Raw genomic sequence first — 22,791 nt, 5'->3', positions numbered from 1 at the left:
CATCCCCATGTTTTATGATATCCTTAAATTATCTCTTCCAGGACAAAAAATGTGGGGGGGGGGGGGATGAGTATCACTGTACTGCAGCAATAAAGGGACTGAAAGGTTTAGTCACGAAGAGCTGAGATTTTCAGCAAACATGTGGAATTTGAAACTATCATAGAGGGACAGTAGGGAGATGAGAAATGGGAAGCAGCCAAAAGGACAGCTGGTTTCCAGCAAAATTTTTGCAGGCAGAAGCAATGATGTGAGCAACCATGATCCCTCTGCATGCAAAACTCAATTTACTTCAATGCAATGGCTCAGCCCAACAATTTCCTGTTTTCCCAAGCTTGCAACTCCTCCTTAATCTCTGGGTAAGGCTACATTTGAAATATCAGATAAGGTCTTTCAGAAGCAAGTTATTTTATGCAACCCTTTTTGCATTTTGTTTATGATGTTGTGCCCTGTTTCATCCAACAGATGGGCTAGCATTGTGCTTTTTTTTTGGCAACAATAATTATGGCTTTGAAATTATATTTTGTTACAAAATGTTCAATAAAGTATTTAAAATTGTTTCAATAATATCATGGATATTTCTGGTGACAGTACCTGCTTTCTGCATCAAGAAACACAGATCTGCTACTTTCTGCCAATGGGTCACCAATCGGGGAGAGACATAATGGAGAAAAAGAATCAGAATCCGACCCAACCATGCTATCTCTGCTGACATCATCGGCGGTTAGATCACCCGGTGCCTCATGTTGTCCTTCATCTCGCTTATTATTAACTTCGTCCCGATATTCTGTTGGAACCTCCAGACCTTTGCGGCCATCGGGGCAGATTAACGATGAATCTAATGAAGCGATTTCTGAAGCATTTTCTGAATCCTTGGGAGTTTGCTGCAATGTTCCATGGGAGATATGCAAACTGAGGGAATGCTGAGATGTGTTCTGTTGCGCCTCTGGTGAGACGACGTACATTGAATTGGTCATACTCCGTGATACGGTTATTATCTCATCATCCTCTGGTGAAGTCAAAACTTGTTTATGTGCTATGCTGTTTGGCTGTTGTTGCACAACAGCAGATTGTGCACGCCGGGATCTCCTACGATGTATTTTTCGTACTGGAGAACTTTCAGGAGTGATGTACCTTAAAGCCTCCTCATCTTGTCGTTGAATGCGGGTGTTTGGGATCCAGGTGACAATAAGAGTAGTTCCCAGTGATTCATCCTTTTCCAAATGTATGCATAAGTAACCTGGATGTGAAGATGGGGAAGGAGAAAGAAAAGCCAAGGAAAATAGTTTTTAGTGAAAAACAAAATGCAAAGACATGAACTATTGATCTACAATCAAACCCTCCCATATGCACTGATTACAAACTTAATTCAGTTCAGCATTTGGCTTGTCAAGTGAGGGAAAATGAAGTAATATGCAATCTTTGAGATTATTATCCACATCTCAAAAGTGAAATAAAACATAATATGGTGTTCTCTATTTCTTTTAATTTTTTTTTGCATTTCCTCTCATAATACTAAAGAACTAATGTTTTTTGCAATACAGTACAGGGACATACCATTGGTTATTCTCAGCAAAAGCCTCTGTCCACAATTTTTTGTTTTAGATTACCAGCGAATCATCTATTCCAACCATCGTTATATACTTAATTAGCTTCTCCTTAAAGTTATTCAACTGGGGCGCCACAGCAGTAAAGTTGCTGCCTTACAGAGTTTGTATGTACATTCTCCCTGTGAACACGTGGGTTTCCTCCTGGTGCTCCTATTTCATCACATTCTAAAGATGTACAGGTTTATAGGTTAATTGGCTTTTGTAATTTGTCCCTAGTGAGTAAGCTGCAAAACTGGGATAACATAGAACGGGTGATCTTGGTCGGCGTAGACTCAGTGGGCTGGAGAGCCCGTATCCATGCCGGATCTCCAAACTAAACTGTTTCCTGTTAAAGCAAATCATTAAGCCCGACCATTTTAAAGATAGAGAAGCTATTCCCAAATTCCTCGTTGGATCACTGACCATCTTAGACTGTTAGTTCCTAATTCTGCCTTCTCTCACAAGTAGATTTTCATATCTACCATATTAATTTCTCCCACCGTTCTAATGACTATAACCACCCAAACCCTACAATCATCCCTATAAACCCTGGATATACCCTCTCTAGCAGCTCCATATTCTTCATCATAATATGGAGATATTATAAAATGTATATCAACACAGAATAACATTGTATTAAAGGATTATGTTTTTGGTTTTAACTGATAAACATTTCAAAAGAACCCTCAAGGCCTACTTGTAAAAATAATTCTTATTCTACTAATAATAACTTAATACTAACAATAAATGGCAATCTTGGAGAATTTACATTGTGCTTTCAAAATGCTTGAAGTGGATTTTAAACTATACATATTGACTGAAAACCCAAAAAGAAAAGTGTAGTTGCTTGAAATCTGAAATAAGAACAGGATATTTTTTATTTACTGTTCTATCGCATCTACAGACTATTGGCCAATCTCATTTGTCTTTGGATGGATTGTAATGTGACATGATCGTCATGAAAAAAAAGAGTGATTATATCAAAGAAAATCAATATTTTGCCTCAGTTGTTCAGCCTGAAGGGCTTTACTCCAGTGTTTGTGTAATTGAGCAGAAATGTTGTGAGGAGTCTCCAGAAATTAACAAAGCAGCTAATAATCTTAGCAAAATGAAACTATCAAAACCTTGAGAGTGGCAGGATCACTTTCAATGCTAAACACGTTTTCTGGCAGATTGCAAAGCAGGCTCATTTTAACTCCAGTCCATATTTGAAAAAAGCTCCAGAAAAAAAAAGAGAAAAAAATATACCACTACTTTAAAAGCTGCAGAGTTAAGCCTTTCGCTAATAAGTAACCTTGGCCCTGAATTATTCCTCTAAAATCAACAGTATATTCATTGAAATAACAGAAGAGATGTATATAGACATATCACATTAGAGTATGACTGGCTCATCAAATAGATATTGCTACACCAATAGACTTTAGAAGACCAGAAGTGTGGGAAAGAGTTCCACTGATAGCAATATCCAAATAGAGAGTTACTAAAAAAAAACGCAATGGTGTACAACATTCTACAAGATTCCTCCATATAGTTTATTGACTCTTGAAAACAGCGAGTTTTTACCAATTCTGCCATGCAAAAGCTTCTATAAGAAAATCATTTGCTTTTGCATATTGTTTTTCATTACTTTTATCACTTAAATAACGCATAAATGTGTCCACACTGACCACAGAACAAGTATATAAAATCCAAAATTCTGTTTTTTTTTTGTATGAAAAGTTTCAAAAGGATTTTCATTTGTCATTAGCTTTGCAAATACTTTAAAAAAAGTGCTGAAGAAATGTCACAGTTGCAATACAGGAAATCAGGAGCCAACATGCACAAAATGAGCTAACTCCGGCAATAATATGATAAAGTACCAATAATCAGTTTTTGTGGAGTAAAGTGACGGAAAAATATTAGCCAAGATACCAAAGATAAATCTGCTATTCATCAAAATAATGTCACATATTCCATTATGTCCTTTAACCGAGAGAAGAAGAGGCTTTGCTTTAATGTCTCAATCTTGTAATAGTACCCCCATCAATATAACACTTTTTCAGTGCTTCACACAATTATTTAACTCAGAATTTTGTGCATAAACCGCCAGATCAGTTTCTGAACTCAAAGTGAGTGTGCTGCCAAATAAACTATAACTGGCAGTTATTAATTATAAGACACTATATTAAATCTTAATTAGATCAGAAGAAAGTCATGTCAGTGCATTTTATAAATTGATTATCTTTTGTCACAAGCTTGGCTGCAAGGAAATGTTTATGATCTTACTTAAGAAGAACATCAACAAACCTGATGAAAAATGCAGAAAATAGTTCATTATCATGTCTGGCCTCTGCACAGAAAATGACTGTGACAATGTTATATTTGAAGTTTATCCTCTTAAATCCATCTTGGGTTTATGTATCTCAGTCCTTCGGAACTTCTACATCTTATTCCACATTAATTTTTATTCTTCGAAAGTACTTTATAAATTCAAACCAATTTGATATATTGATATATTCTATACACACTGATATATTCCTATCTCTTTAATCGTTCATAAACGTGTCTGCATTCACAATAAAAGTGCACAGTTATTTAAAGAAAAGTCTCTAAAGATTTTTCATTACTTTTTGTTTGCTTAGCAAGTAGCTCATTCAAAAACAAATATTGTTTTTTTTAAAGTACACCGTAATCAGCCTACATTTAGCTAAGTGCATCTCAGTACCAGAATTCACTGCTACAATATGCACTGTCCCACAATTACCTCATCATATTTATTGTAAGAACTTACTGGTATGAGTTTCTACTTAATATTTTCTGCAAGATAACAGAAATAATCAACATTTTAAATTATGCGTTATTCATTAAACTGCTGGTGAAGCCAACTGGAATCCTTTCAGTTGCTTTCTTTCAAACAGCCTTCCTCTGCAACTTTTCTCTGCCAAAATTCTGTTTCAAAGCAAGCCATCTATTACTTAATTCAAACAATCCTTCAAGGGACGGCAGCAATAAAGGAACAATCGTCGTTTGTGTTCAAATATTATCAGGGCTGGATTTAGATGAAGAGAGGCCCTAAGCTGTTCCACTTGTGAGGCCCCTCCCAATCCCCCACCCCCACGACTAGAGGAAGGTGGTCCACCAGATTGACACCGATTTGCAGCCGAGCGTGGCCAATGACATAAGGGGCTGGAAAGCTGCGCTTTTTATTTATTTATTTATTGTCAATGCTAGTGTCGAGTTATTGGCTTAAAACACTATTATTCTGAAATGTAGGGCAAGGAAAATTACTGAAGGGTTGTTTAGAGACTACATTGCATTGTGACAGCATATGTAAGAAAGGCCTCTGACAGTGTCAAAAATATTATACACCTTGCAGGGCTCTCACTTATTTTTTTTCTCTGTTGTCAGCCGGGCAACCTTGGCAGCTTTTTAGGTTGCCAAATGACAGTTTAGGTGGTCATTTAAGATGGCTTCATGACGCGTGCGATAATGTGCTCGGACGAAGTGCGTAATTACCAGTCGGAATTATGCTCAATGAAGCATTCACATATTATTTCTGCTTCAAATAAAGTCACAAACTAAACATATTTATCAATCAAGACATGATATATACCACAATGACATACAGCAAAATTATAATACAGTATGTCAACTCCTTTACACGTTGCAATGAATGCAATTTCTATTATTTATTTCCACTTCGCCCAACACCTCCGCTCGGTCCGTAATAACCAACCTGATCTCCCAGTGGCTCAGCACTTCAACTCCCCCTCCCATTCCCAATCTGACCTTTCTGGCCTGGGCCTCCTCCATGGCCAGAGTGAGGACCATCGTAAATTGGAGGAGCCGCACCTCATATTTCGCTTGGGCAGTTTACACTCCAGCGGTATGAACATTGACTTCTTCAATTTCAGGTAATCCCTGCTTTCTCCTCCCCTTCCCAGCTCTCCCTCAGCCCACTGTCTCCGCCTCTTCCTTTCTTCTTCCCGTCCCGAAACGTCGCCTATTTCCTTCGCTCCATAGATGCTGCCCCACCCGCTGAGTTTCTCCAGCATTTTTGTACACCCATTCACACGTTCTGTTATCGCACTTTCCTCACCCACTCCCTACACATTAGGGGCAATTTTACAGAGACAAGTTAACCTACAAAGCCAATGCGTCTTGGGGGTGTGGGAGGAAACCCACACACTTGCAGGGAGAATGTGCAAATTCAACACAGACAGTGCCCGAGGACAGGATCGAACACAGATCTCTGGCGTGTGAGGCAGCAAGTCTACCAGCTGTGCCACAATATTTTATTTTCCAACACACAAAAAATTATACGTTGATAACTTTGGTTACTAAAAAAATGAAAATATCCATTTTCAGTTTTAAATCTCCAAGTGACGGTCTATCCCCCTTTACAGCTACTGCCAGATCTCCCACAATTCAAAGCGAGGGAGAAAGTGCCCAGCGCCGACCAGTTGCTGTGGCAGTGTGCATGCGCAGTGCGGCCGATGATGTGCTGGCCGTGGTTGTGCGCATGTGCAGGGGGGAGAATGTGCTGGCCGTAGCAGTGCGCTTGTGCAAGGCGGCCTGCCCTGCCGGCAGATGAGGAGCGAGCGGAGAGCGGAGCCCGGCGGCCCGGACACGGATGGCGGGCAGAGACGGAGATTGACAGACAGGCAGAGAGAGAGAGAGATAGAGAGGGGGACCACCCAGAGTTGAACGGCAGGTGTACTGCCTTGGCCGGAGGCCCCCTAGATTTCGAGGCCCGAGGCTTCAGCCTATGAAGCCTAGTGGTAAATCCGGCACTGCGAGGCCCCCCTAGATCTCGAGGCCCTAAGCTTAAGCTTGTCAAGCTTATACGTAAATCCGGCCCTGAATATTATACACATTTTACATCCCTCCTTTAAAAATTAAAAGTGCGAATGAAACAAACTTTCCAATAACAGTCTCTACAATGCCGTACTTTGGTACAAGGTCCTTGAGATTCGTCGGGAGACAGACTGTCCTTTCTCAATGAATCCTAACTGTGATTCTTACTGTTGAATGGATTGCTGTTGAACCAAAGTGTTCTCATCCTCCACATCTACTGCAACCAACCTGGGTGAAGATAGATACAAATTGCTGGAGTAACTTAGCGGACGGATCTGGCAGCATCTCGGGATAAAAGGAATGGATGACGTTTTGGGTCAAGACCCTTCTTCTGACTGACGTCAGGGGATAGGGAGATACAGAGATAAGGAAGTGTAAGGTGTAAAAACGAGACAAAGGGGATGGAAATCAACGAACATGTAGAATAGATCATTGTTACCTGGGAGAAGGTAACAACAAAACAAACAGAGATAAATGTAATCGGAGACAGTCAGACTGGTCGGAGAATTGGGAAGTGGGAGGGATGGAGAGATAGGGAAAGGAAGGGTTACTTGAAGTTAGAGGAGTCAATAATCATACTGCTGGGGTGTAAGCTGCTCAAGCAAAATAGGAGATGTTCTTCCTCCAATTTGTGCTGTGCTTCACTTTGACAATGGAGGAGGCCCAGGACAGAAAGGTCAGTGTGGGAATGGGAGGAAGAGTTATAGTGTTTAACAACCGGGTAATCAGGTAGGTATAGGCGGACTGAGTGGAAGTGTTCAGCGAAATGATCGCCGAGCCTGCGCTTGGTCTCGGCAATATATAGGAGTCCACACTTGGAACAGCGATACAGTGGATGAGGTTGGAGGAGGTGCAAGTGAACCTCTGCCTCACCTGAAAAAAACTGTTGGGGTCTCTCACCTTCCACTCCATCAGCCGTCGCATACTGCACATAATCCTCCGACATTTTCACCACCTCCAACGGGATCCCACCACTAGCAACATCTTCCCATCTCCACCCCTTTCCGCAGACACCGTTCCCTCCACAACTCCCTGGTTAACTCGTCCCTTCCCACCCAAACCACCCCCTCGCCAGCTACTTTCCATTGTAACCACAGGAGATACAACACCTGTTCCTATACCTCCCCCCTTGACTCCGTCCAACGACTGACAGTCTTTTCAGGTGAGGCAGAGGTTCACTTGCACCTCCTCCAACCTCATCTACTGTATCTGCTGGTAGACAAAAATGCTGGAGAAACTCAGCGGGTGAGGCAGCATCTATGGAGCGAAAGAAATAGGCAACATTTTGGGCCGAAACCCTTCTTCAGACTGATGTGAGGGTGGGGGAGGGGGCGGGAAGAAGAAAGGAAGAGGAGGAGCCAGAGGGCTAGAGGGAGAGATGAGAAGGGGAGGTATCCACTGAGTCACTTATTCCTTCTATTCAGAAATGTTGCCTGTCCCAATGTTACTCCAGCATTTTGTGTCTATAAACACCTAGATTGTATCCCATTTGATATTCTTCTGATAATGGGATGACCTCCTTGGCCACGTCTGATCTGGGATACGATGTACACTGAATCAGCACAGCTTTCTATCACATTTGGTGCAGGCGTCCTCTTCACTCTTTTCTCCAATTTTTAAAGGCAGCAATTTTTTGTTATCTGTCGTAGTAGTCATTTCACCCTGTGGCAATGGTCCTTCCCATTTTTGAACACCTGGTGCTAACTGCTTGGAATTACCTTCCAATAGTCCAAATAGTTAAAAAGATTTAAAAAACAATTGAGGTGAAAAGTACAGCTTGTGAACATTGCAGTATCTGAAGAGCAGGTGACACAAGGAAACAAGTATACTGATAAATCCTGCCCCATAAATATTTCAATGTTAATAACATTTGCTGATCAAGTCACCAATCCATTGAAAATCTCACTGCATAGTCTGGTCTGATCTTAGGCCTATTATCTCTGGTTTAGGTTTGGGTTTATATCTTCACATGTACTGAGGTACAGTAAAAAGCTTTGTTTTGCATGCTATCTGCGCACATCAGATACACCATGCATAGAGATAATCAAACTCAAGGACAATAGAGAGCAGAATATAGTTATCAGCATTGAAGTGCATCTACACTTCAGGGATGCTTATCTGGAAAACTGATCCTTGAGCTTGCAATTAATCGCAAATGAATGAATGTTCTCTCACACATCAGCCTCCCAGAATTTTTAAAAGTAACTAAATAGAACTAAATACATTTTCGCCTTTGTGAAAAATCCAAACAGCTCTGTATGGGATGATGCGTACAAGTCATTTTATCTGATATTTTTCGAGAAATCTGCATGGGATCCATGATCTCTACTTTCATTCCTGGCGAGTAGGCACTTTCCACTGCTGTACAGGTAACCATTCACAGCCAGATGTGGCAAATTATTGTATCTTATCATGCAATTCCTTCGCATCTTTGAAAGAATAATCAAATCATAATGAATGCCCAGTTCAGATCTCACATAGAAATATGGTCTGAAAACAGGTTCAATCTCACACTGTGGCTCTTCCTTTCTGAAAGACATGCTTCAGCTGCTCCACTGTCTTTTTGTTCGACAGCATCCTCAATCTTTTGTATCAATAGCTAAGAGAATAGATTGCACCACATTGATCACCTCCTGCTTAGAATCTTTAGCATCTCTTTAGCACCAGCTTACTTATGCACGTCAATTGCATGCATATGTATTCCTAGAAAGTGCTGAAGCTTTATGTTGTCCGTACACTCCTCTCAAGTATTCACTAGAATTTCTAGTGCTTTATGGAGGATGTGCTTTACGAAACAGTCTTACGGCTAATAGTTCTCCCAATTACCAACGCAAAATGTTTTGAGTCTGAAAATCAAAGCAATGAATTCCAGTTTAAATTGCGCACAATGCGTCTGGCAGAGCAAAACCCTGCGCCAAAACCCTTTCTTAAGGCAACTACTTGGAAGGTCAACTCCTTGTTATCAAGGATGCAAAAGAGGATGCCGTCAGACAAAAAGACACAGTGCAGCAGCTGAAGTCTGTCATTCAGAAATAAAGAGCCACAGTGTGAGATTGAACCTGTTTTCAGACTATATTTCCATGTGAGAGCTTATCTGGGCATTCATTATGATTTGATTCCTTCAAAGCTGCGAAGGATATAATAAGATATAATAATTTGTCATGCATAGGTTTATATCCAAGATAGACATAAAATGCTGGAGCAACTCAGTGGGTCAGGCAGCATCTCTGGAGAAAAGGAATATTTCGAATCGGAACCCATAGTCTGAAGAGAGTTCCAATCCGAAACGTCACCTATTCCTTTTCTCCACAGATGATGCCTGACACGCTGACAATAATTTGCCACATCTGCCTGTGAATGGTTGCCTTTGTATGGAAAGTGGAAAGTATCTACTGGCCAGGAATGAAAAAGGAGATGCAGATTTCTCGAACATTTTCAGCAAAAGAAAATGATTCACGCTCATCATCCCAGACACAGTTGTTGTGCCATATCTTTTTCACAAATGGGAAAATGTATTTAGTTATAGTTAGTCTTAAATTTCTGGGAGGTTAATGTATGAGAAAACATTCATTCATTGGTGATTAGTTGCAATCTCAAGGGTCAGTTTTCCAGAGAAGCATCCTTGAAGTGATGGTGTGCTTCAATGCTGAGAACTATATTCTGCACTCTGTTTCCATGGGCAGCCAACCAACACCTTCGCTCAGTCCCACATTTTTTCAGGATGCGCACAATGACAGATGCTGATGAAAGAGGAGCCGGAGAGCAAAGCTTTAGACTGCAAGTTGATATAGATGGTTTGGTCCAGTGGGCAGAAAATAGTTTAATGAAATTTAAGTAATATATTTAGAGAGGCACAACAAGGCAAAGGAATATGAATATAAATGTGGTAATACTGTGTGGTGCAGGAGAAGATAAATTTGGGAATAGACGTGCATAGATCCTTAAAGGAAGATAAAAACGATGGTTGAAAAGACATCCTTTACCAACGGAGGCTGAGGACAAGGAGGTTAAGTTGAAAATGTATATATTAAAAACTTCTTATGCCACAGCTTGAATACTGGATATTGTTCTGGTCATCACCTCAAAGGATATGATTGAACTAAAAAGGAAATTTACAAAATTCAGGACAGAAAAAATTGTAGCAGGAAAGACTTTGTAGCAGAAAGACTTTGAACATAAGCTAAGGTGTGTCCGATAGAAAATGAATATAATTGAAATATATAAAATTGTGTGGGGCTTAAAAAACAACAGAACGGACACATTCCCTTTAACAGGGGTCAAAACTAAGGTGCAAAGATTTAAAGTAATTGGTGGAATGAATGGAGTGGAGATGAGAGAAATTATGTTCACTCAGTGTGGTCTGGATTATACTGTCTGTAACAGTGGTAGACGCTGAAACGCTCCTGAGATTTAAACTGTACTTGGGTGTCCTTGAAAAGCCATAACCAGTTCAGCTACTGTTCACACTGCCGGAAGGTGTGACTAGTCTGGAGAGGTCTTTTTCAATCAGCATCAACATAATGGAGCAAATGGCCTCATTTTGTGTCATGCAACCTCATTGTTTGCTACTTCGCTACAGTAGTGGACTCCGTGATGCTGGTGAATCTGCTTCTCTGATCCTATGCCAAACAAACCTGGCATGGAAACTGTAATTTCATTTCTTTGAACAGGGATTTCGGGCCCGAGAAGGTCAGATGTGAAAAATTAATTAGGTTACATTTTTTAAATTTGTACTTTCAAACAATCTTATTTCTTATTGTTTCCAAATATCAGAGACATTTTAAAACTGTTAATAAAATGCCTCCCATGTTTAACAGATGAGACTCCACCTCCTATCAAAGATTTTTGGGATGTTTCAGAATCACTCCAAAGGGTCTATGGATTAGGGTCTGCCTATTATTACATACAATGTAAATTAAATTGGTGTTAACACTTCTGAATTATGAACTTTAGAGTTGCACATGAATGGTAACTGATGACGTGCAAATGTTAGGAACAACATGACCTACAAAAAAATTAGCTTCAGTTTATTAATAACCTATATTGTGAAATTAAAAAACTTAAATCCAAATAATCACATGGAACAGAAGCCAATTCAAATGCATTAATTCACTTCACCCTCAATCCTATTAAGTGGCTATTCCAACTGCAGTATAATTCAATGTTTAAAATTGCTTCAAGGTTAAACTGCCTGACCTATCCAAATTTCCTCTGTTCAACATTTTGAGTTCTTGCTCGTCAGTCATCTTTGATGAATTTCCAATACCCATAAATATAATGTGAGAAAACTTCATTTTATTTTTAATGGGTTGTCCCAATTTACTGCCCGAATAGGAATAGGAATATAAATATGAAAATTTGTTTTTTCTTTGTAACCCGTCAACATAAAACATTCCTAGTCAAATGCAGTGGTTGTTGATTTGTGTATTCAACAGAGTTTTTCCAGTACGATGTCTATTTTGCTTTATGAGTTTTAAGCATTTTGAATCTAGATCAGAATGGAAGATTTTCCAATAAATTTGCATAATTCACTGTGCAATGTAGAAATGTTCACATGCCAATGAAAATCCTTGGAATTATACAGCCTGAACATTCCAACTTTATCTTCTATTTTGTTTAAAACATCAAACTGTTAAAATGAATGAAAGCTCTGTTCAAAGATGCAAAGGAATTTCATACAAGATCAACAAGCAAAATTTCAAGGACAATTCATATGGCAAAGTCTGATTATAAAAATGGGCTTGATTGCTCTTATTATTTAGCTATTAGTTCAGAGAGATTCTTAGCACATTCCTCACTTCCACCTCTAGTCTCATAGTGTGCCCTAACTTAGCTTCGGGTTCTGTAAAATAAGGAATTGAGATCCCAAATATACTTTAAAATCAGGCCCTTTGGTCTTACACTAACCATACCATTGATGTTTTTTTAGATTTCAGCTGTTTCTAAATGACTTTGTGACAGCTAGGGTGCCTGGGTCTCAGTTTGCGTTGACTAAGGCACAGTCACTGTTCATGAATTGCACAACTTCACAACAATGGCCTTGGCAGTAAAAGCTCCTAGTTCAATAGGAGCCATCCGGCTGCAAAGACCAATTGTAATAAACTGGAATCCCATGGAAGAATGTTGCTTTTTACACCATACACACTATTTGTCATTACCTTTATTCATGGGACAGCATTCTTCAAATTTATGAAAGTGCTTGGCCTCATTCCACGATCTTAATACTTTAAGCTCGCCTATGTTACAATGTCCTCATTGAATCTTCTTCTTATCGAGTGCACACACAAGATTAGAAGTTGTTCAGCCAGAGCTGAACACACTTCTCGGCATCTGCACACAATGGTGTCTGTCTTGCGCTTCTTGTGTGTGGTGGAGAAATTGGTGGAAACACTCTTTCCTTGACCCCTCCTCATTGAATAAAACGCTGGCTGTCCCAGTCAATGTAATAGGGGGTTAGTTAAAATCTTTACTTCCTAGTGTGACTATAAGTCTAATAAATGTATATTACTGATATACAGACATAAACATGCAAAATTTCAAATGATGGGCGCAGCCCGTGGCGCAGCGGTAGAGTTTCTGCCTTACAGCGCCAGAGACAGGGTTTGATACTGACTATGAGTGCAGACTGTACGGAGTTTGTACATTTTCCCTGTTACCTTGTGGGTTTTCTCCGGGTGCTTCTGTTTCCTCCCATGCATCAAAGACGTGCAGGTTTGTTGGTTAATTGGCCTCTCCCTAATCTGTAGGACAGAACTATACTAGAATAGAACGGGTCAAGAGCTTCAAATTCCTGGGCGTGCATATCTCTGATGATCTTTCCTGGTCCGAGAACACAATTATTAAGAAAGCACATCAGCGCCTCTACTTCCTGAGAAGATTACAGAGAGTCGGTTTGTCAAGGAGGACTCTAACTTCTACAGGTGCACAGTGGCTTGGTTCGGCAACTTGAGCACCCTGGAGCTGAAAATACTACAAAAAGTAGTAAACACTGCCCAGTCCATCATCGGCTCTGACATCCCTCCATCAAGGGGATCTAACGCAGTCGCTGCCTCAAAAAGGCTGGCAGTATCATCAAGAACCCACACCATCCTGGCCACACAGTCATCTCCCCACTACCTTCAGGTAGAAGGTACAGGAGCATGAAGACTGCAACGACCAGGTTCAGGAATAGCTACTTCCCCTCAGCCATCAGGCTATTAAACTTGGCTCGGACAAAACTCTGAACATTAATAGCCCATTATCTGTTTATTTGCACTTTATCAGTTTATTTATTCATGTGTGTATATATTTATATAATGGTATATGGACACACTGATCTGTTCTGTAGTCATTGCCTACTATGTTCTGTTGTGCAGAAGCAAAGCAAGAATTTCATTGTTCTATCAAGGACATATGACAATAAACTCTCTTGAATCTTGAACTACAGTGCCCTCCATAATGATTGGGACAAAGACCCATCATTTATTTATTTGCCTCTGTACTCCACAATTTGAGATTTGTAATAGAGAAGAAAAAAAAATTACATGTGGTTAAAGTGCACATTGTCAGATTTTAATAAAGGCCATTTTTATACATTTTGGTTTCACCATGTAGAAATTACAGCAGTGTTTATCACCAGTTATTGGGTGTTTTCTCTGGTGATGTTCTGCCAGGCCTATATTGCAGCCATCTTTTTAGCTTATGCTTCTTTTGGGGGCTAGTTCCCAGTTCTTCAGTTCTTCAGTTTTCTCTTTAGCATATAAAAGGCATACTCAATTGGGTTCAGATCGGGTGATTGACTTGGCCACTCAAGAATTGACCATTATTTAGATTCGAAATTTAGGTCGGAGAGAAGCAGCAGCCAGAGCTTGTATTGGCTGGAAGTAGGTGAGTCAGAGGGAAAGAAGATTTAAAAAGAGTGCCAAAGGCCCAGGTTTGAGTAATTTACAAATTAGCCCAAAAGTAGTTAATTAGGTAACAGATAACGAAGTGCAGCTGTAATGGAGCAGCCTTGTTGAGGTGAAGTGCCTTAGTGAGTAAAGTGTGAGTCTTTGGCTTGATAGTCTTCAGCGAGGAAGCTGAGGCAAGGAGGCTACAATTGATCGAAATTTGTGATTTTTGACCACTGAAGAAATGACAGGCAAGTTGGTGCAGTGTGTTTCCTGCAGGATGTGGGAAGTCAGGGACACCGGTGGAGCTTCTGGAAACTACACCTGCAGAAATTGTGTCCAGGTGCAGCCCCTGAATAAACGTATTGAGGAACTGGAGATGCAGCTGGATGACCTCAGGGCCATCTGGGAAAACAAGAGTTTCCTGGACAGGACCAACAGTGAGGTTGTCACGCCAAGGATACAGGGAAGAGCGAAGGTGGGTGACTGTGAGAAAACGGAGTGAACGTGGAGTACAAGAGACCCCAGTGGCTGTGCCTAATGAAACAGGTACACCCTCTTGGGAGCTGTCGGGGCAGATGACTCTTCCAGTCCGAGTGGCGGACAGGTCGGTGGTTCCAATCCTAGCAATGAGAATTGACCGGCGAGACCGACGTCGGGCAAAGCCATAGTGGTGGGTGACTCCATTGTCCGAGGTGCGGACAGGAGATTATGTGGTGGCAGGCGAGACTCGAGGATGGTCTGTTGCCACCCTGGTGCCTCGGTCCAAGATGTCACGGACCGACTTCAGAACATCAAGAGGGAAGGTGAACAGCTGGAAGTAGTCGTGCATGTGGGCATGTGGGATGTTGGGAAGTAGAGGACGGAGGTTCTGCAACGTGAGTTTAGAGAGTTAGGAAGAAGACTGAAAAACAGGACTTCTAGGGTGGTTATCTCTGGATTGCTTCTTGTACCTTGTGCTGGTGAGGCAGGAAAAGGGAGATAGGGGATCTGAATGTGTGGCTGGGGGCCTGGTGCAGGGAGCAGGGATTTAGATTTATAGACCACTGGGATCACTTCTGGGGTAGGGGTGACCTGGACAAAAGGGACGGGTTACTCTATAACTGGAGGGCGACCAACTTTTTGGCAGGCAGGTTTGCTAGGGCTACATGTGCTGGTTTAAACTAAATAGCGGGGGGGGGGGGGGGGGGGGGGGGGAAGAGGTTGACAAATTGGGAGTATAAAGATGGATTTAAAGGGGAAGTGAGTACAGGAAAAGTTACAAAAGACTCTCGGATTAATCGGAAGGAATGTTCGAGAAGGGATAAGCGAGTAAGGTCAGGGCCAATAGTGACCGGCGTGAGAAGGGAGGTGAACACCGAATTTAAAGTGTTGTATATGAATGCGCGAAGTATAAGAAATAAAGTGGATGAGTTTGAGACTCGGTTAGAAATTGGCAAGTATGAGGTGTGGGAATTACAGAGACATGGCTGCAAGAGGACCAGGGCTGGGAACTGAATATTCAGGGATATACATCCTATCGAAAAGTCAGACAGGTGGGCAGAGGGGGTGGGGTAGCTGTTGGTAAGGAATGAAATTCAGTCACCTGTGAGGGGTGACATTGAATCAGGAGATGTAGAATCAGTATGGATAGAACTGAGAATTGTAAGGGGAAAAAGACCCTACTGGGAGTTATCTACAGTCCCCCAAACAGTAGCCTGGATAGAGGGTGCAAATTGAATCACGAGTTAAAATTGGCATGTCGCAAAGGTAATGCTACGGTGGTTATGGGAGATATTAACATGCAGGTAGACTGGGAAAATCAGGTTGGTACTGGACCCCAAGAAAGGGAGTTTGTGGAATGCCTCCGAGATGGATTCTTAGAGCAGCTTGTACTGGAGCCTACCAGGCAATTCTGGATTTAGTGTTGTGTAATGAACCGGATTTGATAAAGACAACTCAAGGTAAAGTAGCCATTGGGAGGTAGTGACCATAATATGATAAGTTTTAATCTATAATTTGAGAGGGCGAAGGGAAAAACGGAAGTGTCAGTATTACAGTTGAACAAAGGGGACTATGGAGGCATGAGGGAGGAGCTAGCCAAAGTTGACTGGAAAGAGACCCAAGCGGGGATGCGAGTGGAATAACAATGGCAGGTATTTCTGGGAATAATACCGAAGGTGCAGGATCAGTTAATTCCAAAGAGGAAGAAAGATTCTAAGGGGAGTAAGAGGCAACTGTGGCTGACAAGGGAAGTCAAGGACAGCATAAAAATAAAAGAGAAGTATAATATAGCAAAGATGAGCGGGAAGCCACAGGATTGGGAAACCTTTAAAAAGAGCAACAGAAGATAACTAAAAAGGCAATACAGGGAGAAAAGATGAGGTACGGAGGTAAGCTAGCCAAGAATATAAAGGAGGATAGTAAAAGCTTTTTTAGGTATGTGAAGAGGAAAGAAATTAGTTAAGACAAATGTGAGTCCCTTGAAGAGAAACAGGTGAATTGATTATGGGGAACAAGGAAATGGTAGACGAGATGAACAGGTACTTTGGATCTAAGAATGACACAAACAATCTCCCAGATGTACTAGTGGCCAGAGGAGGTACAGCAGGCAGTGAAGAAAGCTAATGGCATGTTGGCCTTCATAACAAGAGGAGTTGAGTATAGGAGCAAAGAGGTCCTTCTCCAGTTGTACAGGGCCCTGGTGAGACCACACCTGGAGTATTGTGTGCAGTTTTGGTCTCCAAATTTGATGAAAGACATTCTTGCTATTGAGGGAGTGCAGCGTAGGTTCACAAGGTTAATTCCTGGGATGGCGGGAATGTCATATGTTGAAAGAATGGAGCGACTAGGCTTGTATACACTGGAATTTAGAAGGATGAGAGGATATCTTATTGAAACATATAAGATTAAAGGATTGGACACGCTAGAGGTAGGAATTGTTCCCGATGTTGGGGGAGTCCAGAACCAGGGGGCACAGTTTAAGAATAAGGGGTAGGCCATTTAGAACGGAGATGAGGAAAAACTTTTTTACCCAGAGAATCTGTGGAATTCTCTGCCTTGAAAGGCAGTGGAGGCCAATTCTCTGGATGCTTTCAAGAGAAAGTTAGATAGAGATCTTAAAGATAGCAGAGATGGGGAGAAGGCAGGAACGGGGTACTGATTGTGGATGATCAGCCATGATCACAGTGAATGGCGGTGCTGGCTCGAAGGGCCGAATGGCCTACTCCTGCACCTATTGTCTATTGAAGAACTTCTTTGTTGCTTTATTAGTATGTTTGGGACCATTGTCTTGCTGTAAAATGAACTTCCGGCCAATGTTTTGAGGCATTTGTTTGAACTTGAGCAGATAGGATGCGTCTATACACTTCAGAATTCATTATTCTGAAGTGTATAGACGATACAAACCATACAGTTGTATCATCAATGAAGATAAGTGAGCCGGTTCCTTCAGCAGCCATACATGCCCAGGCCATAACATCCCCACCACCGTGGGGGTGTTATGGCCCCCTTTGGATCCTGCGCAGTTCCTACTCTCCTCCATACTTTGCTCTTGCCATCACTCTGATATACTGCATTGCTTGGCCTAACCTTCAGCCTCCAAGACGCAGGTAAATTTTCGGGCCTTATTTTAGAGTAAAAAATAACGCCTTGGACGCCGGGAAATACGGTAAGTTAATCTTCGTCTCATCTGTCCACAAGACCTTTTTTCCAGAACTGTGGTTGGTTTTTTAAGTACTTCTTGGCAAGCTGTAACCTGGCCATCCTATTTTTGTGGCTAACCAGTGGTTTGCATCTTGCAGTGCAGCCTCTGTATTTCTGTTCATGAAGTCTTCTGCGGACAGTGGTTATTGACAAATCCACACCTGACTCCTGAAGAATGTTTCTGATTTGTCGGACAGGTGTTTGGGGATTTTTCTTTATTATAGAGAGAATCCTTCTGTCATCAGCTGTGGAGGTCTTCCTTGGCCTGCCAGTCCCTTTGCGATTAGTAAGCTCACGAGTGCTCTCTTTCTTCTTAATGATGTTCCTAACAGTTGATTTTGTAGGGGGTTGAAGTCTCTAATAATTTTATTCTTGTTTCTCAATCTCATAATGGCTTCTTTGACTTCCATTGGCACAACTTTGGTCCTCATGTTGATAAACAGAAATAAAAGTTTCCAAAGGTGATGGAAAGAATAGATGCTGAGAGCTCTCTTATACCTGCATTAAGGAGGCAATTAAACACACCTGAGCAATTACAAACACCCGTGAAGCCATGTGTCCCAAACATTATGGTGCCCTGAAATGGGGGATTATGTATAAACACAGCTGTAATTTCTGCATGGTGAAACCAAAATGTATAAAAATGGCATTTATTAAAATCTGATAATGTGCATTTTAACCACATGTGATTTTTTAATTACAAATCTCAAATTGTGGAGTACAGAGGCAAATAAATAAATGATGGGTCTTTGTCCAAAACATTATGGAGGGCATTGTAGCTGGTCAGCACGGACTCGGTTGGCTGAGAAGCCTGTTTCCACACTTATCTCTAAAAGTAAAACATTTAAACTTTAACAGTTAGAAACAAATCTTCGACCCGACCAAATACAATACATTTTTGAAGTTCAGTAGTTCATACGGCTTTTATGTATAACATTATCCAGATAGAATCTCATACAAAGCCATACTGTCATACAGCATGAAAACAGGCACTTCAGCCCCACTTGCTCATGCCGACCAGGATGTCCTATCTACACTAGTCCCACCTGCCCACATTCGGCTCAAATCCCTCTTAATCTTTCCTGTCCATATACATCAATGTCACCCTTCAGCATTTCCATCTAATGCAATTTATCTACTTTGATCATTGACAAGTCATCTCTGATCACATTTTTTACATCATTCACTTTTCACAACCCAGTGCAGGAGCTGGAAATCTGAAATGAAAGCAGAAATTGCTTTCAGAAACTGCTTGCTCAGCAGTTCAATCACAATCTGAGGAAAGAGACTGAATTGAAATTTCTGTCTCGAGATTCTTCATTAAAACTGTAAAATAGATATATAATGCTCAATGGTTAAGTTTAATTATTTCTTTCCAAGGATTTTGTAGGCTTGTAAAATACAGTTGCAGCAGTTGGTTATTTAAGATGTGAAAATAATCTGTACAATTGCAGCTACAATAGTTATAATTAGTCAAGGCCAAATATTACAAATAATTAATTAAATTGATTCTGACATTATGCTCCCATTACCAATATTTGCAAGAAGCCATAATTGGTAATAATAAAATATTTTTACTCCAATTACCAATTAACGTTATTTTCCCGTTTTCCAAGTGCTGATAGACATTTGGGGTTTAACTCATTCTTTTCCCTCATCTATTTTAACAAGCCACGTTAAATGGCATCAACACTAGAGGGCACTGCTATTTCCCTTAAATCGAGGGTAAAATAAAGAAGAGTTCAGAAGCAATAAAATGTCATCAAGTTCAAGTTAAATAGAAATCTATCAATGAATTAATGGATTGACTGGGGAGATCCTATTGGTTACGCCACTTCAAACCTTTCCATACTTTCCTTGCACATAATTTTCTCCATTCAAAATAAAAAGCTCCATAAGCCATTATACAGTTCTCTAAAAAGGTGGCACATTAATTAACGGAAAAGAGTACGCGATGGATTTTAAACAGATGTTGATATTGATCTACTTCAAAATCCATTATCACATGCACTGCAGTTTCAGGAATGATGAGATTTGATTTATTCTTTGATAATGACCTCTTTAATAACCTTGCAACAATCTGTAAAGGATTGACGAAAAAAGCCCAAAATTATAAAGTACACAAGATAATGCAAAATATTAAATTGCATTAAATGCAATTATATTTAGCAGCTCATCTGAGATTCTACATCTGTTTGATGAGAATGTAAAAATAAATGTGATCTGGATGTATCCATCACTTGAAAACATGGATTTAATGCACAGAATAATGGCAAACACACCAGGCCTGCTAGAAGATCACAGAATCACAGCTAAAATTCATGGTATAAAAAGAAATCTTCCATTCTGAAGAAGGGTCTCGACCCGAAACGTCGCCCATTCCTTCTCTCCAGAGATGCTGCCTCACCCGCTAAGTTACTTCAGCATTTTGTGTCTATCTTCCATTCAATAATCTTCTAACGCCGTTTAAAGCAAAACAAACTACTGGAAGAGCTCAGCGGGTCAAGCAGTTTGTTTAGTTTAGTTTATTGGCATCGGTAATCTGTGGCATCTGTATAGGCAATGGGATGATTGACATTTCAGATTGAGACATTGCATCAAAACTGAGAGTGTGGAGGGAAGGCAGCCTGTATATAGAAGTGAGAGGAAGGAGTAAGACAGGTAGGTGGAAGGTGATAGGTGGAACTAGATGGGGGATAATCCTGGGTAGATGGAGCCAGGTATGTTAGGGGAAAGAGGTTGGGGGAAGGTGATAGGGAAGATGAACCCAGAGAGAGGAAAGAGGAAACCCAGGTGATAAAACTTGGACACTGGGCAGATGGAAGCAAATGGGGGGCAGTGAAAGTGTTTTGGAAAAAGTGAATAGAGGAAGAACAACCTGGAGTGGGAAAGAAACAAAGGCTGTGTATGTTATCTGAAGTTAGAAAATTCAACCTTCATGCCATTGGGTTATAAGGTGCCCTAGTATTGTTATACGAGGTGTTGTCCTTTGAGTTTGCATTTGGCCTCAATGTGGCAGTGGAGAAGGCCAAAGCCAGACAAGTCAGTGTGGGAATGGGACTTGAAATAACAGACAACCTGAAGCTTGAAGGGCCTGTCCCACAGCAGCGACCAAATTTGCGAGTTTAGAGGAGTTTGCTCTCGACTCAAACTCGCAGCATGGTCGACACGTAGTCCTAGGAGGTAACTGGAGCTATCCTTCATGCTCGAGGGACGTTCCCACATACTCGCGGCCTCAGTTTGGTCAAGGAAAAATTTGTAGCATGCTGAAAAATTTTCCGCAAGTAATAATTGGTCGGCATGGATCTTTTGAACTCGTAGTGCAGTGGAGTGGGGTCGCTATGTAGTTACAGGCAGTCGAGGGTAGCCGTAGGCAATCACCTTTGCTGACCGGGCATTTTAATTGGCTCATTGAAGTTTTCAGAACCAAGGAAAACCAACCGGTAATGTTAAATGCCCGCTAAACTTTATTAAAAGTTGTCTGGCTTCTTAAAAGTGTCTCCACTCCTTCTCCCCCCTCTCCTCGCTCTCTAAAGGGCTTACTGTAAATGTGCCAGCCGTCTTTTACCTTCCTGTTCATCGTGGGTGTGAATTTCAGATAGCGCTCCCCCGCTTTCCCTGGCCCCCGCCTTTGCGGTGTGTGTGTCTGTGTGTGTGTGCAGACGGTCGATCCGGCTCGCAGTTTCATCGCTGAAGGTCAATCCAGCTCGAGGGTTTTCAAGCGAGTGCCCTCGAGCTTGAAGGTCGAAGACAGTCGCTGAAAAGTCACGTTAGTGGGACAGGCCCTTGAGCTCATTGTTGAGGTGAGAATATTCAGACCACCTAAGCAGAATGAGGCAAAATGAGTTCCCATGATGAGGCCTAATGCAAACTAGAACACAAGAGTCAAGAGTGTTTTATTGTCATATGCCCTGAAACAGAACAATGAAATTCTTACATGCAGCATCACAACAGATATGTAAACATAGTACCCCGTAGACACCATAATAAACAATAAAAATAAGTTCAATGCACAACATACAACAATATAGTGCAAAGACAAAAACAAAGCTATATAATCTGCAGGGATAACACACAGCCCAATAGAATTAACATTGCATTTTCTAATTTCAGATAACATACACACACCCCATGTTCCTTTCCCATTCCCACCAGTCCACCCAAGTACTGCCTCCCTTTGTTCACTTTGCCCATTCCCTTCCACTCCTACCCAACCAACCTGCTACCAAGGCTCATTACTCTCCCTCGCCTAGTTTCATCTACCCCTCATCCCAATCTTATAGGTTTCTATTTTTATCTACCAGCCTCTGTCTCTCTCTTCTACCTCACCCTTTGAGACGGGCCATTTACCCTCTGCACTCAGTTCTGATGCAGAATCTCTAACCAAAATGTCAATTATCCCGATGCCTCCACTGATGCTGCGTGGAGTACTTCCAGCAGTTTGTTTTTCTCCAGACTTTCGCACCAGCAATCTCTTGTCTCCATTCAGACTTGTTTTAATTGGTTTAAAGTTTGCAAGCAAAGTATGCTGTATAATTCAGTTGAAAGTAACAAAAGTTTAAAATCTATATTTAATGTGGCTTAAATTGGACTGGAACAATTCTTACTTTTAATTGGTTAGAACTAAAAAATTGCACTCCTTTTGCACTGGGAATTGAGATTAATGGTTATTAACAGTTATTAGCAATAATGCACACATTTTAACATGAAAGTTCTGCACAGAGCAATCAAGAACAAAGATGTTTAAAGATGTTTAATTAAAATGTAGTTTTATTTAAGCAATTTTCTTTTACAAAATTACCCCAAACAATCTGTTC

At 41.0% G+C, this 22,791-nt stretch overlaps 1 protein-coding gene across 1 annotated transcript in view; it reads right to left on the bottom strand.

Annotated features, from left to right (window-relative positions):
• Positions 1 to 22,791, bottom strand: part of tbc1d16 (TBC1 domain family member 16) — a 109,804-nt gene that overhangs the window by 56,073 nt on the left and 30,940 nt on the right. The window contains exon 3 of the mRNA XM_033044349.1: positions 592 to 1,237. Within this exon, the coding sequence (XP_032900240.1) occupies positions 592 to 1,237 (646 nt within the window). The remainder of the gene's footprint in view (positions 1 to 591; positions 1,238 to 22,791) is intronic.

The sequence above is a fragment of the Amblyraja radiata genome, chromosome 26, assembly GCF_010909765.2.
Source record: "Amblyraja radiata isolate CabotCenter1 chromosome 26, sAmbRad1.1.pri, whole genome shotgun sequence".
NCBI classification, from domain to species: Eukaryota; Metazoa; Chordata; class Chondrichthyes; order Rajiformes; family Rajidae; genus Amblyraja; species Amblyraja radiata.
Note: the sequence above shows the minus strand (reverse complement) of the source record. Positions and strands in the feature narration are given on the sequence as shown.